Source organism: Molothrus ater, chromosome 2 (genome assembly GCF_012460135.2).
Source record: "Molothrus ater isolate BHLD 08-10-18 breed brown headed cowbird chromosome 2, BPBGC_Mater_1.1, whole genome shotgun sequence".
NCBI classification, from domain to species: Eukaryota; Metazoa; Chordata; class Aves; order Passeriformes; family Icteridae; genus Molothrus; species Molothrus ater.
In genome coordinates, this window is record NC_050479.2 from 39,966,011 (window position 1) to 39,982,876 (window position 16,866).

Genomic DNA, 16,866 nt, shown 5'->3' on the forward strand with positions numbered 1-16,866 from the left:
ATATTATGCAATTAAATAATTAGTGGAGCTTTACTGACCCAGAGGGAAATATGGAAGTTTAGCTTGACTGTAATCTTAACCTTTGTATTTCTTGGCTTCAGTTTTTCAGTAGCATCCTGAATGCCCCATGATGGGAATTTCCTGGTTTATTAGGAATTTTTTTGAGGGATAAAACCAGACACTAGCAAGATCATCACCACCACCACAAAAAAACCCCAAACTCTAGAACCATTTAAAAAAGCATAAAAATTCCTCTTGGGATTTGAAAACCCTAGTGGTCTCCAGTAAAAAAGCCACCATGGGGAAGGCCATCCTGCTGGCCACAGGGCAGGCTGCACTTCTGCAAACATTTGGGAAGTGCTGGGAAGGAAAGTGCTCTCTCCATGCTGTAAGACGCACACATACAGGGCTGAGGCAGAAATGACAGCCCTCCACTGCTCAGCACTCTGTGGGGACAGAGCCCGCCATGAGAGTTCCAGCTGGGACAAGGGGCTTTGCCCCACTTTCACAGCACAGTGTGTCGTATTAATAACAAAAATATTTTTCCACTAAGGGCAAATCCTTTCATTCAACTCAGTCTCTGCGCTAAGGAGCCGTGCCTGGTGATGTCTATGTGTGTGTGAGAGGCAAATCTGGGTTTCACCATAGCCACAGCATGGCTTGCACTGGCCACAGGCACAATAAGCTCCTTTGAAGATTTGCCACAATTTATTGTAAAAGCTGCCGCGGTCTGATCGTGCTGCTGTGGCCATGTGCATGTGCCCGGGCTGAGCACTCCGGACCGCACGTGAACCAGAGCTGAAGGTGTTTTCGACGTTCAGTTGCATTTTGCATCCTTGTAGAAGTTTTCAGAGTAAAACCCCAAGTCGGCTCAGATGCCGGGAGCGATTGCCGCGCAGGTACAGTCATTTATCTTCTCCAGAACAGCCACTGCTGAGAATATCCCCCGCGGCGACAGCGTGCCTCTCACATACCGAAAGAGAAAAAAAAAAAAAGCCCCACCCAGAAAGAACACAGTTTTACTAACCCTAAGGAAAAAAAACCCCAACAAAAAACAACAAACAAAAAACCCCAAATCTCACGGTGCTTTTATAATGTGAGCGAATCCCGGGAGACGCTCACACTGCCGGGGAGCCCCAGTGCCGGACGCGGGCAGGAGGCTCCGCGCTCGCTGCCCCCCAAAAGTCGGGCGGGAGGAGGAGCAGGAGGAGGAAGAGAAGAAGGCGGCGGCACCGTGGCACTCAGGTTGGAGCCCCTGACCTCCCTTTCGTGCTTGTGGGTTTGAGCATCCCAGCCCCTCGGGGTCCGCGCCGCCGGGGGAGAGAAGAGGCAGCGCTGCGCCCGTCCCGTCTCGTCCCGTCCCATCCCGTCCCGTCCCGTCCCGTCCCGTCCCATTCCGTCCCGTCCCGTCCCATCCCGTCCCGTCCAGTCCCATCCCGTCCCGTCCCGTCCCGTCCCGTCCCGTCCCGTCCCATTCCATCCCGTCCCGTCCCGTCCCATTCCGTCCCGTCCCATTCCATCCCATCCCGTCCCGTCCCGTCCCGGTCCCGGCGGTGCTCGCGGCGGGCGGCAGACGCGTCCCGGGAGCTGCTGCAGCCCCGCAGCCGAGGGGACACCGCTGTCACCAGGCATGAGCCCGACCCCGTGCCCAAAGCGGGGAGAGCAGCGGGAGGACGTGCGGGGAGCGGGGTTCGGTGCCGGGGTGTCCCCAGCTCCCTGATCGGACGAGCAAGGGTCACGGGATTTTTGGGGAAGGTTGCGGGGTTTTTTGGTGGAAAGCTAGTTTTTTTCCTCTCTTTGAATTTCTTCAGTTTTGTTGCTGCTTTGGTCCTGCCCGAGGGTTGTGAAAGCGATCCTCAGCACTTCTGCCTGCCGGTCCCCCAGCCCTCCCAGTGCCCGGCTCTCCAGTTCGTGGGCATTTTCTCAATGAAGCCCCCCATTCCCCTTGCAGTAACAAGTAAATGATATCATTGCCACCAGATGAGTTTGGGACCTTCCTTGTGCAACAGGCAATTCCCCCTCCCAGCACCTCCAGTCCTTTCTCGTATTGATTGGACTTGTGAAGAAACAAAATTAAGAGTAGCTCGTGATAAGAAAAGAATGACTCACAGCTACTCTTGAGATGCTCTCACCAAAATCACAAGAGAAGCATTTTTCCAAATGACTCGAGCTGTGTGCTGCTGGGAGGGAGCAGGGGACAGGGCTTTTGCTTTGTGATGAGGGCCAGCTCTAAGAGTGCTGCTCCTATTATCAATAAGCTGCAAGTTTCACATCTGTTCTTATTCCAAGGGAGAGAGCAAGAGCTCGTGAGGCACCATGGAAATGGCTCTTGTGGAGGATGTGCTCCTGCCCACCAACCTCACCTCCAGCAACCAGAGCAGCTGCAATGTGCACAACCACCACTTCTCAACCAAAGTCACCTTCTCCCTTTTCTACACCATCCTTCTGGTGTTTGGTGCCTGTGGGAATGTCCTGGCCCTCTATATCACTTTCCAGCGCAGGAAGAAGAAACTCAACTCCACCAACCTCTACCTGGTGAACCTGGCACTCTCCGATGCCCTCTTCACCCTGGCGCTGCCGGGCAGGATCGCCTACTACATCCTGGAGTCTGACTGGCCCTTTGGGGACTGGTTCTGCCGGATCACAGCTTTCCTTTTCTACATGAACACCTACGTGAGCATCTACTTCATGACCTGCGTGAGCGTGGACCGCTACGTGGCCGTGGTGCGCACCCGGCACCCCGGCAGGATTCGCAAGATGAGCCGGGCCAGGGCCATCTGCGTCCTCATCTGGTCCTTGGTGTTCCTGCAGACAGCTCCGCTGCTCCTGCGGCCCATGACGCGCAGGATGGGAGACAAGCTGACCTGCATGGAGTACTTCAACTTTGAGGAGATTCCCAATCTGCCCTACCTGCTCCTGGTGGCCTGCATGCTCGGCTTCTTCCTGCCTGTGGGAATCATCTTGGTGTGCTATGTGAGGATCAACCTTAAGCTCTGCCAGACGGCCAAGGAGAACCCGCTGACAGTGAAGAACGGGCACCACCACCGGGCCTTCACTGTCATCCTGGTGGTTCTGCTGGCTGTCCTGCTCTGCTTCAGCCCCTACCACCTCAACATTGTCCAGTTCATGGTCAGGAAGATCCTCTACCAGCCATCCTGCCATGAGCAGCAAGCCTTCAAGATGTCCCTGCAAATCACGGTGGCGTTCATGAACCTCAACTGCTGCATCGACCCCATCATCTATTTCTTCGCCTTCCGGGGATACAAGAGGAGGCTGCTCCGCATCTTCAGGAACAGCGGCTCCCTGGCCACCTCCTCCACTGCCAAGACCCCCTCGGAAAGCAACAGCAACAGCCAGCAGCCTGGCTCCAGCTCTGTCTAGTAGCACCAGCCCCTCCCTTTGCCCTGGCCTGTGACTTATGGACCGTCCCTGATGGCAGGAGGCAGAGTCGAGCTGCAGGACCAGCACCTTCAACAGGGCCCATGGCTCCCCTGCCTGGAGCCAGGGGCTCTCACAAAGCCAAGCTGACAGGGACAAAGCCCTGCCTGGCTCTGCATGCCTGGCTCTGTGTGCCTGGCTCTGTGCTCAGCACTGCTGCACCTGCCAGCCTGGAGCATGGAGAGGCTCCTTTTCATCCCAGCCCCAGAGGGGCAGCTCGTGCAGCTGCCCTGCCTGGCACACCTGGCTGGAGGTGTCCCAGCACTGCACCCCTCTCCCATGCCTGTCTGCACCCCCTGTGGGGCTGGGGTGGGCTGGTAACCACTATGGGTGTCTCTCTGCCCCCGTTCCCTGCACTGCCCCTGGAGCACTACAGCAGCATCCCTGCAGGCTTTAGGGCAGGCAGCATGAGGAGATGGACTCAGGGCACTCCAGGGAAAGGCTGGGATGTTATTTGCATGCAGAAGATGGCCTACAGCTCCTTTTCCACACCGACAAACAGCAGCTCTGCTCTCTGCCTGCCCAGCATCCCGCTCCTGCAGCAGGGCTCTGCGTGGGGCAAGCAGTAAGTGTGGGGAATGTGGGAGATGCTGGAAAAGCTCTCTCCTGAGCAAGAGGTGTGAGGATGTGAATTGTAGACCTCCTGGATGTGCTGCTGCCTACATTCACCATTGGGGTGGCTGCTTCTTCCCCAGGGTGCCCTTCCTCGCACCTGACCGCACTGCAGTCACCCTGGGACCCACTGCCAGGAAGGGGATCGTGGGGATGGCCTGGATCCCAGCCCAGCTCTAAGGCTGCAAACCTGCCCTGGATGTGCTCATGGGGCAAACCTTCCCACTAGTCCTTAGCAGAGAAATGGGAACAAGAACTGAGAGTGGCCTTTTGTGACCTTGACCGGCCTAGAAGCTCGTGCCCTGAGGAGTCTGACAGCCCTTCTATGGGAGTTTACTTTTGACTATTCCCAGAGCAAGAGAAGGAACCCTGGGACATCAGGTTCCTGTGCCTCTCAGACGAGGAGAAAGTTGGCAGCAGCCTCCTCAGCTCTTTGCTGAAATCACTAGACTATGATAAAAAACCCACACATAGGATTTCACAGTTCCTGGCATGTCTAGTCTTTTCTTTGAAGTTGGAAGGGACAGACACACACACACAGACATGAAAAGGAAAAAAAAAAGCTACTTGTTTTACTGAAAAGTATACCTGAAAATGTTTCATGAAGAGACACTTGATTAATACAAATCATTCTTTAAGGTAATAACCTTTTTTATGCCTAGAAGGTTAATAATAGTCACATGCAGCCCTTCATTGTTTTAAATGCACATGAACGAGCTTTTGGACAGCAATGGTTTTACTTATGGTATGGGTCTGAAGGCTGAAGGCATGCTGAAGGCTGACTAAGAGGGCTGCCTAAAACAACTCAGGTAGGAAACAGACTTCAGTAGGTCCTTTCTGGAGGCTGAGCCCTCCTCAAAGCAGGTTTAACCTCAGTGCTGACCTGCAGAGGGCCTTTGTCCTGAAAAGCACATTACAATGGACAAGAAAGAGCTGGGATGCAATAATATCAGGGTGTCAGTGGTCTGAACACCCTTGAAGGAGTTTGGCTAGGTTGGTAGTTGCTGTACAGTTACATTGCCCTATTAATATGTCTGGGAAGTGATGGCTGGACAGGAATCTCTGCATCACCATCCAGCAGCCCACCCAAAGCAGGACTGTGGCTGGCACAATGTCAGGCTGGACATGGCTTCATGCAGACAAGGCTTGGAAACTCCAAGCAAGGAGGGTCCCCTCGCTGAGGCGACAGTTCCACTCTGCATTGCTCTCTGGATAAAACCATTTTTCCCACTGTCGTGTCTGAACTTCCCCATCCACATGTGGTGGCTGTTGCCCCTAACATCACCTACTCATGCTATGAAGAGCTTAGCTTTGCCATCTTTGTAACACAAATTCCACAGGACTGTGTTGGGGGCTGCCAGTGGTTCGTAGTTGTTGGTTTCCATGTGAGCACCAGAGCAGTGGCCAACCCTCCTACTTGAGGTCAAGACATTGAGATGTTTTGCCAAGCTGCAGCCCACAGCTGAGAAGAAGCCAATCTATGACCAAGCCTTCTCAGGAGAAGGTGGAGTATAAACATAGCCTCGTTTGCTCCTTATTGGACTCTGCTTTTCTCAGAAGTACTTTATTAAGAAAGGCACCTCCACCTCTTGCCACCAAGTAGGAGCCTTTGGAGTAGGAAACAGCTGAAGAGTTGGGTGTAGTGATGCACAATACAGGAGGGATCTGGCCTTCCTCCTCTGGATGGACACCAGCCTCGGCTACTTTGCTTTTGAAAGTACCAATCTGGGGACAGCAGGCAACTAGCTGGAGCTGAGGGAACATCCATGAGATGGAGAAGGAAAGGACTTGGGCAGAGTGGGTCAAGAGGAATCGGGGCATAGAAGAACTCTAAAGAACCCTCTATTGCCCAGACTAGCTTACCCACCTGTGGGTGCTCCCTGTCTGCTTGCAAAAGGAGCATTTCTCTAAAACTGAAGAGAAACCATACATATTTTGTCCATAGCATTTTGTCTAGAGGCACAGTAACATTTTTCTACCCTTTGCTGTTCACCTGTTCAGTCCAAGCTCCTTGCATTGTTCTTGCTGTACGCTGCTAGCCCAGTGCTGCCACACTCAGACCCACCAGCGATGCCTTGGGATCACAAAAACGCATTAGCACAGAATCTCATTTAGGTTGGAAAAGACCTCTGAGATCATTGGGACCAGCCATTAACCCAGCACTGCCAAGGCCACCGCTAAACCATGTCCACAAGTGCAGCACCTGCCTGTCTTTTAAAACAACCCTCCACGGGCTCCGCCCGGCCGCTGCTCCTGCCGTGCCCCGGCTCCCCCGGCTGGGGGTACCCGTGGCGGAGGAAGCCCCGACCGTGCCTCCGGGCGAGAGCAGCAGCGCCGGTTCCCTCCAAAAGAGGGAGTCAGTCGGAACCTTTGCTCGGTGTTAGAAATATGCCCATGGGTTTAAGCAGACGGTGACAGACGGGGCTGTGCTTCCCCCACGCGTCTGGGCCGCGCAGGGATGCGGCGCCGTTCGTGAGCCGGGCGCTGGTGGCGGCTGCGGGAGGCACCCGGCAGCACACGGGGATCGAAGGCGTTCCGTGCAGAGGTGTACCTGCACAGTACACCGGTAATTCCTGCTTTTCTGCAGCCCATTGGTGCTGTACTGTCTTCTAAGAGAAGATTGCACTTTTATCTGAGGGCAGAGAGTACCCTTTGTGGACACACACACAACAATAGATAATACACACACAGATATAGGATATAGAATATACTGTCTGCATTAGAAGAATATCCTGGGCTGCATCAAAAGCAGCATGACCAGCAGGTCAAATTAGATGATTTTGTCCCTATATTCAACTTAGGTGCAATCCCACCTGGAATACTGCATCTGGGGTCCCCAGAACAGGAACAACATGGACCTGTTGGAGTCCAGAAGAGGGCCACCAAGATAATCCAGGTTGTGGAGCACCTCTCCTTTGATGACAGGATGAGAGCCTTGGGATTGTTCAGCCTGGAGAAGGATTCAGGGATACCTTAGAGCACTGAAAATGTAAGTAGCTAAAGCTTCCAAGGCAGCTGGAGAGGGACTTTTGACAAGGGCCTGTTTTGACAAGAGCCTCTAATGACAGGACAAGGGGGAATGTCTTCAAAAAGAGGGCAGGTTTAGATGAGATATTAAGACAAAGTTCTTTACATGGGGGTGGTGAGACACTGGAACAGGTTGCCAAGAGAAGCTGTGGATAACCCATGCCTGAAGTGTTCAAGGGCTGGGTTTGATGGAGCTTTGAGCAACCTGGTCTAGTGAAAGGTGTCTCTGCCCTTGGCAGGGGCGCTGGAGAGAGCTCAAACAGAACAGCTTTTTTCCCTTAGCCGTGGTTCCCAATTTACACACCTCTTCAGTCTGTGCTTTAAATTGTCCTGAACTGAAACTACTGCATGTTATACATAATATCTACAAGCCATCTTTGTAAGCCAGTAAAATATTGTGATGTAATTACGCACAAATCTACTAAAAATAAAAGCTTCTCGTGGCCAAGTAACAAGCCCTGGTGTGATTGATCAGGCCAGGAGATGTGGGCAACTGTTTTCTCCTAGAGGTGCACCTGTGCCTCTGCCCTGCCCCCAGGCAAATGCCCAGAAGCAGTGAGGGGCAAGCACTAGCTCTCAATCCACTTCCCTTACACAGATGCTGTGCCCTCGTGGGACAGGGAATTATAAATCACCTTCCATGGGAAAAGCTGCAGGACCTGCGAGGAGCTGTGTCCTTTTTGGAGGAGGTCTCTCCACAGCTGGGATGGAGAGGTGCCAGGAGAAGTCAGGTTGGCAGGGCTACCTGCTTTGGAAGCCAGAACCATCTGCATTCTCACATATGACTGGCTCCAGGGTTTGCTGCACTGCCCAGCTGCTGGGATTACACTGCTTTCTCACTTGCCACATGTACCACCTCCTGCAAAACTGACCAAATAAAATGTGAGGATTCCTCTATCAGACACCCCTAAAAAAAAAAAAAAAGAGTGGGTTTTCAGTACGAGATTAGCCACAAACCTTGCATATTTTTATTTTCCACATGACATCCTGCTAATTCTTTTAAAACTGAACTAAGTGCAATGCAACACTCTGTCCCTTTTCTCTCAGCAGACAAAAGGGACAGTGTTCTCTCTTCACTCTGTCCTCAGTTCTCCTTTGCTCCTCTTTCCTAAACTCTCTCTCTTTGCTCAGTTCTCACCTGCCTCATCTCTCTCCTTTCCTTTACTAATCTTACATGACACTTATGGTCCCTACCTATCCTCAGTCAAAAGGTTGGATCCTGCAATTTTTCACTCATTTTTGATGTATATTTCTGCTTTCTCCACTGCATCCATTCAGGTGTAGAAACAGCCTCCTACAAACAGGTATGAGTCAAACTAACTTCTCCTTCCTCTTAAAACTCTCCTTTGGAAAACAAAGATGACAGCTGAACTCCCAATGTGTTGAGATTCTCAACAGTCACACCCGTTTGTCCAGCTCCAACATTCCTCTGCTCCCACCGCTGGTGTCTCACCTCATATTTGCACCAAACACTGCTGGAAGCACACACCCTCTCTGAGCTTCAGAGTCCACTTTCTGTGGTGAAAGAATCCCTTTACATATGGAAACAAGAGGAATGTAATCCTACTAAAAATTAAACTAGTATTTTTTAAGTAAATGCATACACATTATATATATATATATATATATATATATATAAATAAACACATACAGTGTTTGTGTGTTCATGTGACTCTCCTAGTAAAGCAGTTCATTTGCTCATTTATATAAAATACTGATTACTGTGGCCACACAGTTAAAGAAAGATGATCTCACGCAGGTTTTTCTTGTGGAAGAACACACAAGAATTTCATTGCAATTTTCTATCAAACCCTCCTATCAGTTCAAATGAATGCTGTGCATTTATTTATCCTCAAACAGATGCAGTTCCCCTCCTTGCATGGGAGTTGTAGTTGGAGGTGGTTCCAAAGCTTGGTGCCTTTGCAACTGCACAGATGCGCCAAATACACACGTTTGAGAGAGGGGGGTCTTTGAATACAGACTTTTAATTTTCTTTTAACAAACTCTTAGCTCCACTTAAATTAATTTAACCAATACATAAATATTCTGACCCACTCCCTGTATATATACACATGCATACACACATATATGCATATATATAATCATAGATATGCATATACATACAAACAGGAGAGCCAGAAATGTTGCCCTTTGCCCAGTGCCTTGCAGTAAGTTTTTCTGGCTTGTTCTTCTGTTCCAGACAAAAATAACAAGATCTTTTCTCCACCACATATTCCAAAAGGCACTGGCAAGTGCTAGACAGCACAGGCTGGTGTGTGAACCAGCTGCAACAGTCCCTGTGCTCTCTCAGTAACAGGCAGCCTTTAATGCTTGTTTTGAGGGAGAAAAATGGTTTTGGTAGGTCTTGAGACAAATCAATCTCCATCTTGGCAAAAAGTTAAGGCTTGAGAACCTGAGCCTGGTGGCTTATCAGGTAGATTTACACAGGTATCAACCTCACTGTGGGTGTGTTTCTAAGTGTTATGTAACCATTTAGGAAAGTCCCCAGTAAGTTACTCCAGTGCTGTCTCACAAGATTATATTCCCTGTCTACTAGGGAAATTTTAACAGCAGCAACTACTTTTATTTCAAAATATCAAATCTTGGCTTTACTAGAACTAGAATGAATTTTCTAGAGACTTGAAATCCAATACGTAGAAAAGTATTCTGCCTTTTTCATGGTGCCAAAAAATATGACTTGTGTCACACAGAGATTAGAAACTGTGTGATGAGACATTCAAAACTGTATCAGACAAACCCAGCGTAGGCTGTGAAGAACACGCTCCCCACATTCCCAGAAACGGTTCATGAAAATTTCACCATCAAATGGAAACTGAGTTGTTTTCCAGCTCTAATGTGTGAATCTTTCTTCTATGGTTCTTGCATGAAACAGGAACTGTTTTCAACAGTGTCTCAGACCCTTCTTTTACCACTTCTTTTTTTTTTTTAATTGGAAATCACAACCCTGGAAGCATTTTGAACACAAACTTTTCTCACAATCAACTGGAGTATTCAACTGACATCACCAAGACCTGCATTTTACCCCTTAGGTTTAACCATGTTTTGCAGAAGGCCCAGCAAAATGGAATTTTCCAAGCAACCATGGCATTTGAATACCCCTGTACAGGCAACAGTGAGAAAGGATTTAGACTTGGAGAATATCCACTTACATACCCCATATGCCACTCAACATGTTTTAAAATTCCAAGGAATACTCTTTTTGGTTGTCCCTACAGCAGGGCAATGTCTGAAAAGGACATGTTTATTTACTCTGGGATAGGTATTTCATTTCCTACAGACAAAATCTGACTTATGAATTAATTTACCAGTCTTTATTGCTATTTTTGGATAAAATATTTGTGAAGGAAGAATCAGTATGGTTCAAAATAAAAACCTGTACTTGTTTCAAAACATTTAAGTAGTCTGCATATACAGATTATGGTAGGACTTCTTTTTCTTACATGTATGCTTTGCTTTCCAAGACAGCAGGTTTCCAGAGTTCCCTGGCCACAGAAATGTCTGTGGTCTACACACACACAGCTTCAGCTTCACACAAACAAAACCTTTCAACCTTTTTTAAAAAGCAGACCCTCCCTAAATAATATGATCACAGAAACAAGCTAAACCCTGAAGGAGATTGATCAAAGCCCAAGAAAAACCACTGTCATTCCAGAACACTGACTTAATTAAAAATTATATCATGTACTGAAAGCTGCACAAATTTGATGCAATTTCTAGATAACGACTTGTATGCCCAAAGGACTTTATTCAGTTTTATCACTCAAGTAAAAAAGGAAAGAGAAGTATCTCTCTCTCCCCCTAAATCTTGTCCTGCAGTTTCCTGATATGTTTTCCAAGTGAGGCCAAGTGAGACTGCAAAGATCTGTGCTGTGGTATGCAGTGTTCATCTGGATTTCTAAAACATCCCCTACGCACCTGTTATTGCCTCTGTTACACTTCTTATGCCCTATGCCTTATTCTAAATGTATACATGCCTGTGTGTATATAAGCAGACACATATGCACATGCTGCACACACACACACAAGTATGGACAGAAACATACATGAAATGTTTAAGATACACGTGTAGATTGGTTCATGGAGTTGCACTCTGGAATCCTGCATTCCTTCAGATTGCTTTTATAGAGATGTTCCCCTCTCTGCACCCCACCTCCTGCAACTCCTAAGGTGCTAATACTGAGCACTTCTGAGAGTCAAGCCCAGCAAGCTGATTCAGGAATCAATCTAAGCTTCAAACCCAGCATGGTACAAACTTGGCACTTCTGTCCTGTTGCCTCCTGTGCCAGCCTGGATCATTCCTAATGTTAATGCTCCAGTGGTCAACACAAAGTTGACCAGACAGTGAGGATTCAGCAAATGCAGGGCCATCCTCATCTCTGACACTAGAAAACTAGATTTTTATGTAGAAAAGTTAGCTCTTTTGTAATTTCCTTTTAAGACAGTATATAGCCAGCTGAAAAAATTGAAAGCAGCACATAGGACACTGTATCCATCCACTGTTCCAGAAGTCATCTCTGAGTTAGCCATGGAAGTCATTCACATCATTCCAGTTCTGATCTTATTGCATCATTCAATTCACCTTTATTGCTTCCAGTGAGTGTCTTCATGACCCGTATTTGAACAGCAATTCACTCTGTTTGTAAAAATTCAAATTTACAGTGGTCACTTGCCATAGCTCACCATACACACATGAATATTCTCTCACCCTATCTGTCTATGATGTGCTGAATGACAACTTTTATTCAAAAAGAAATTTGAGAAATAAAATATTACAGGCATTAACAAAACTTTGCAAAGAATGACATAATAGTCCCATAACCCTTTATTGAGTTGAAAATTAAGTGATCTTCAAACCTCTTATTACTGTAATAAAAAATCAAGTTCTGTAAAATAGCATTTAAGCTAGAGAAATTAGACTTGTAAATGAAGAAAATATGATTTTCTTGACAGGTAAATCTAGTTGTTGTAGTTGTTGGAGCTTTTTTTTCCTAGTCATTAAGTCTGATAACATCTAACAAAGATTTACAAGAAAAAACCCAACTATTTTATTTAAAAATAAATTTAGGTTATATCCAGTAACAAGTAGAAACTAAAGTTAATTTGAAAAGGATAACCAGACTAGAAACCACCAAGTGATCCAAAGGCTTGGGAACAGTTCACATCATCTCTTAACATGGCTCTGAGTCACCTGTCACGTGGAGCTGTGTCTCTCTTGCTCTTGCAGGCTGACCTTGGTGAGTCTGCCCAGCAGGTGGCTTTGATCCTCTCCCAGGCAGGAAGAAACCCATCGGTTGAAGCTCCTTCACACACAAAACCATCAGTGCTGCAGTAGAAAATTAGTGGCTACATTTAAGTCATTATTTGAAGCCCTCAGAGCTTCTAGAGCATCTCCTCTGGAAAACCCCATTTCCATAAGTCGTGCGACCTGGAAAAGAAATGAAGTAACACCACTTTAAAACCAGAGTTTTGTTCACACTGTGTGCACATTAGTCAATAATGTCAGAAATTACTTTTCCACTGATCAAATATCTATCAGGGACAGCGTGCTTCAAAACCTTGCCAGAGATGACTGCTTTCTACCATTTAATTCAAAGCTGATTGCAGAAAATGCCACACCTGCATTTTCCTGGCTGGTCCAGTTTTGAAAGAAGAGTAAAATCCAAACCCTGGTACCACATATGGTAATTACAGTCTGACCTGGGGGCTTGCTGCTCTCAACAAGAACAGGATCTCAAGAAACCAACACTGACCAAAACACAAAATTATAGAGCAGATGAGAAAACCTATCCAGAATAAATCTTCAGCTCTCTTCCTTGAAAAGATCTACTTCTCCAGAGAGCATAAAAAAACCCCTCAAAACTATTCATTTCAGGTGTTGGATTTTTTTTAATAAACCTTAAAGTTTATTAAAAAAAAGTAGAGGAAGAATACTTAGATTGGTTTAGGAAAATTCTCGGAGGGCTTCTACATATACTGAAAAAAGCAATTTTTTTGCCAAAAACTTCTGCAAAGCAAAAATCAATAACATCTGACAGAAGAAAAACATGGAAAGGGGCACATTAAGATAGTGACTTTGTTAAATCAATAACCACTTGACCAGCCCTCTTTATAGTATCACATACTTAACACCTAACCTTTGTGCTCTGTGTTAACAGATATTTAAAGCACCACGTGTAAAAAGACAATCCAAATTTAATATATGGTTAAATACTAATTTAAATTACATTTAAAATCTAAAAGTCTCACTTTGGTATGATTTAAAGTCACAATATAACTCATTCACTTTTTAATTAATCTTCCAGAAGTGGAAAAAAGGTGTGGGAGGGCAGGGAATGGCATGTAAAAGTAACTCTGGCTGCTGGCAGCATAAAGCATTCCTATTCCTGCTTCAAAGGGTCTTATGACCAGACACCACAACTCTGAACCTGGAAGTCCTGGGCTACAGAAGCTGTCAGAGAGCTACTGCTACTCCTCCTCTTCTGCCTGCAGCGAGCCTGCAGCAGCAGAGTGAAGCAGGAACGCAGAGGAGGCTGTACACATCTCAAGAGGAATTTTCCCAGGGTGCAAGACCAATGTGCAGCACTAGCACTGAAAGTATTTTTAAAAGAAAGTTGCCACCAAAAAAGCAGCTTTTCTTTCCTCTAGGACACCTCCAGAACTTTCAGTATTTTTAGTCATCTCTGCTTTGGTGACTTCCTGAGAAATATACAAGTGCCAAGTTTGCCCAGAGGCGCAGGTCCTCCTTTTCTTAATATAAATACACCCCCACAACACATTTGAGAACAGCTACCTTGGATGTCAGAACATCAACCTTACAATCCACCACCACGTTTCTTCAACTTCTCATAGAGAGAGAAATGAATTGTTACTTTCAACAATTCTGCAGCAACAATTTAAGTCCAAACTCAATTTTGTAACCTGTAACTCTTATTTTTCATCTAAGGTCGTGGTTTTTTTTATGAGAAAAAGGGCAGGCAGAGGAATAAAAGCTAACCACAGAAACACACTTCAGAAAGTAAAGCTTTAATTGCAGTTGCCATGAATTCTAACTTTAAGAAATGATGGATGGAATTTGCAACGTTCCTATTTGCAGAAATATTCATCAAATACCACAGGGAATAAAAAAATCCTCCTTTCATCTGAGCACATTTTAACCACAGGAAAGGAATCTAGGTCCAGGAAACAGTGTATAACTGGCAACAGTAACTAAAGGTGCTGAAACTCCACAAGAAATGCAGAGATTTTTGCACCACAAGAATTGCAAATGCTCACAAACTTTAATGTGATGAGCAGATGAAACCCTTGCATTTCTGCCATTTTAAGACAACTTGTGTCATTATTAGTACAGTCTTGAAAAACCAAAGGTGCTTTAATGACTTCTTCTTTGCAGGGTAACCAGAGAGCCTTGCAAATGACAGCAATCAAGTGAGCACTACATCCTCAATGCATCAGAAAATATAAGTGCATATTGCTTTCATAAATCTGGGCCTTGGGTAAGAATCCAGACTGGCAACTATTTAATTAGTTTTGGCCCAAAAATAGAAGTCCCCATAAGCGGAATTGCCAGTAATTAAAGGAGCAAGCCAACCCAGCAGGGAAATCTTTTGGTCCATCCCATACTGGCACTGAGTAGACCTTCAGGACAGCCAAAACGAAGTTTCTGGGCTTTGTCTCAGAACGTGCTTTTTCGTGTGGGTTTTTATTATTATTTTCTTTGTTGTTGTCGTTGTTAGTTGGGGTTTTGTTGGTTTTTTGGGAGTTTTTTGTTGCTAATGTTGGTTTTTTTCCCCTTTCTAGGTTTGCAGTCAAAAGTGCAGTAAAAACTTTTGAACATTTTGAACACAATCTAACATCCAAAGATAGAAATCAGATCATAGAAAAGACTTCTGTTTGGGAGAAGCTCAGATTAAACTAAAAATGACATTGCTGCTACCAAGTGTTGACTTATCTCCTTATGAAAAAGGAAAAGAAACGTAATCTTGTTCAAGGGCAGCAGAGACCTTAAACTATAAAATAAACTATAAAAAACTGCAGCTAACTGCAGATAGGCTACAACCTGGAGAACTTACTGCATGCAATAAATTCTGAATGCAGGAATAACACTAATCTTAAATTTCTGAGTAAATAATCATCTCTTTTGAGAAAAAAACTATCAGAAAAAAGTCTAGAAGTGTAAATCTATACTTAATAGAAAGGACACAGTCTTGTATGTGGCATCAGTATAAGGAATTAGTTGACCACATTATTGAGGGAAACATCCAAGTTTTAGCCCAAGTGTGTTTTGCATAACATTTTTATTTAAAAAAAACCCAAAATTACTGAATTGGAAACTTAAGCTGGGGACTTCAGCGAAGATGATTTCTACATGACAAATAATGAAATTTATTTATCATTCTTCTTTGAAACATTTATTTTATCAGATTTGAATAGTTTCCACTACTGAAACCATCAACATCTTTAAATACAAAATACAAGCAGTAACACATAAAAGTAGAAACATAAAAGTAGAAACTCCCAAGTAGCTCTGTAACTCTGGTTTGGATAGTAATGATGATATGCTGTCTCTGTATTGCAACCATTACCTTATATGCTCATTTTTGCTGCTATAGAAACCATTAGAGAAACCTTGTAAACAGATGATAAAAAATTAGTAGAGATTAATTCCTAACCATTTAAAATGCCATTTTAAAATAGAAAGTGTTTACCTGCTCTTCAGAAACCTCAGTAGGTGGAGGCATGCCTTGTTCAGATGGGTGATCTTGATAATTTGCATTATGTCTATGACGTAGAGGAGGAAACAGTCTATTCCAGTTAATCATCCCACCCTGAAAGCAGACACTACTGTCAGTCTTTGCAAAAAGAACTACAAATGTTTTAAACAAAAAGATCATCTGTACCACATTATATCAAAGCAGATGTTTAAATAAAGTACTTTATTTTAAAGAACAAGAACTGCTGTAGTCTCCTGTGAAGCAAAAACTGGACTGGTTACTTCTTTACTTGTTAATTGAAGTAATCACTGCAAACTAAGGAAAAGAAGGAGGAAGGGATGTTTCAGATCCATTGGGATAGATCTGGTTTAGTACAGTGCTAGGTTTCTGAGGCTGAAAGACAGCTGTCTTTACTAATAGGGGTTGTCCTGGCAAGAGGGGCAACAGCAGGTCCTGCAAGTACTTTACAAAATTGCTGCTGAAGTTAATGAGGGAAAAAGAGTACAAGAAATAAGTAAGGGAAAAAAGCAAAAGGGGCTTCTCAGTGCATCAATAAAATTACATCAGGAAACAATAAACCCAACCTTCAGGACACCTGGGACTTCCATGCAAGTGACTACTCCTGTGACACTGGTGTGACTTGCAGTGACCACATTTACCTAACTTCTGTGTATGAAATATTGTTGCAAAACCTGGCCATGTACCAGTGCCAAAACATCTTGTAACCACATAGTAATAATGCAAATACACAACAGTAACATAGGTATGGTGCAAATCACAGAACTGAAACTTCCTCTTAACAACCAAACTTCAACTCTTGTAATAGCAAGATATTTGGAACATAAAGAAGAAATACTAAAATACAAGCTTTATAATTGTCCAGAAATAATTAATCTTCATTTCTTTAGCTTAAACAGACATTTTTGAAGGGATTTCAAAGCCCATAGATCCCATAAGCAGGTAACAGCAAACCCCAATCTCTCTTTTCTATAGTTGAAACATCTTTTGCAGTCTGTCAGTCTGTGTTGTCCTTTCCCTCCTCCCCTGCTCTCCCTGT

The 16,866-nt window shown here is 45.2% G+C and overlaps 2 protein-coding genes across 2 annotated transcripts in view; one reads left to right on the top strand and one right to left on the bottom strand.

The window, feature by feature from the left end:
* Positions 1-2,322: 2,322 nt before the first annotated feature.
* On the top strand, positions 2,323-3,381 carry LOC118692100 (G-protein coupled receptor 183-like). The gene has a single exon (XM_036391714.1). It carries the CDS (start codon positions 2,323-2,325, stop codon positions 3,379-3,381), a length of 1,059 nt encoding a protein of 352 aa, XP_036247607.1.
* An 8,267-nt stretch (positions 3,382-11,648) lies between these two features.
* The window catches only part of UBAC2 (UBA domain containing 2), an 88,045-nt gene continuing 82,827 nt past the window's right edge, over positions 11,649-16,866 (bottom strand). Inside the window, exons 8-9 of the mRNA XM_036382278.2 lie at positions 15,804-15,923; positions 11,649-12,523 (exon numbers count right to left, since the gene is read on the bottom strand). Of these exons, the coding sequence (XP_036238171.1) occupies positions 12,416-12,523; positions 15,804-15,923 (228 nt within the window). The 3' untranslated portion in view covers positions 11,649-12,415. The remainder of the gene's footprint in view (positions 12,524-15,803; positions 15,924-16,866) is intronic.

Bases quoted from the DNA above. Each gene is read 5' to 3' on its own strand.
- LOC118692100 (XM_036391714.1), top strand. From the start codon at position 2,323: ATGGCTCTTGTGGAGGATGTGCTCCTGCCCACCAACCTCACCTCCAGC.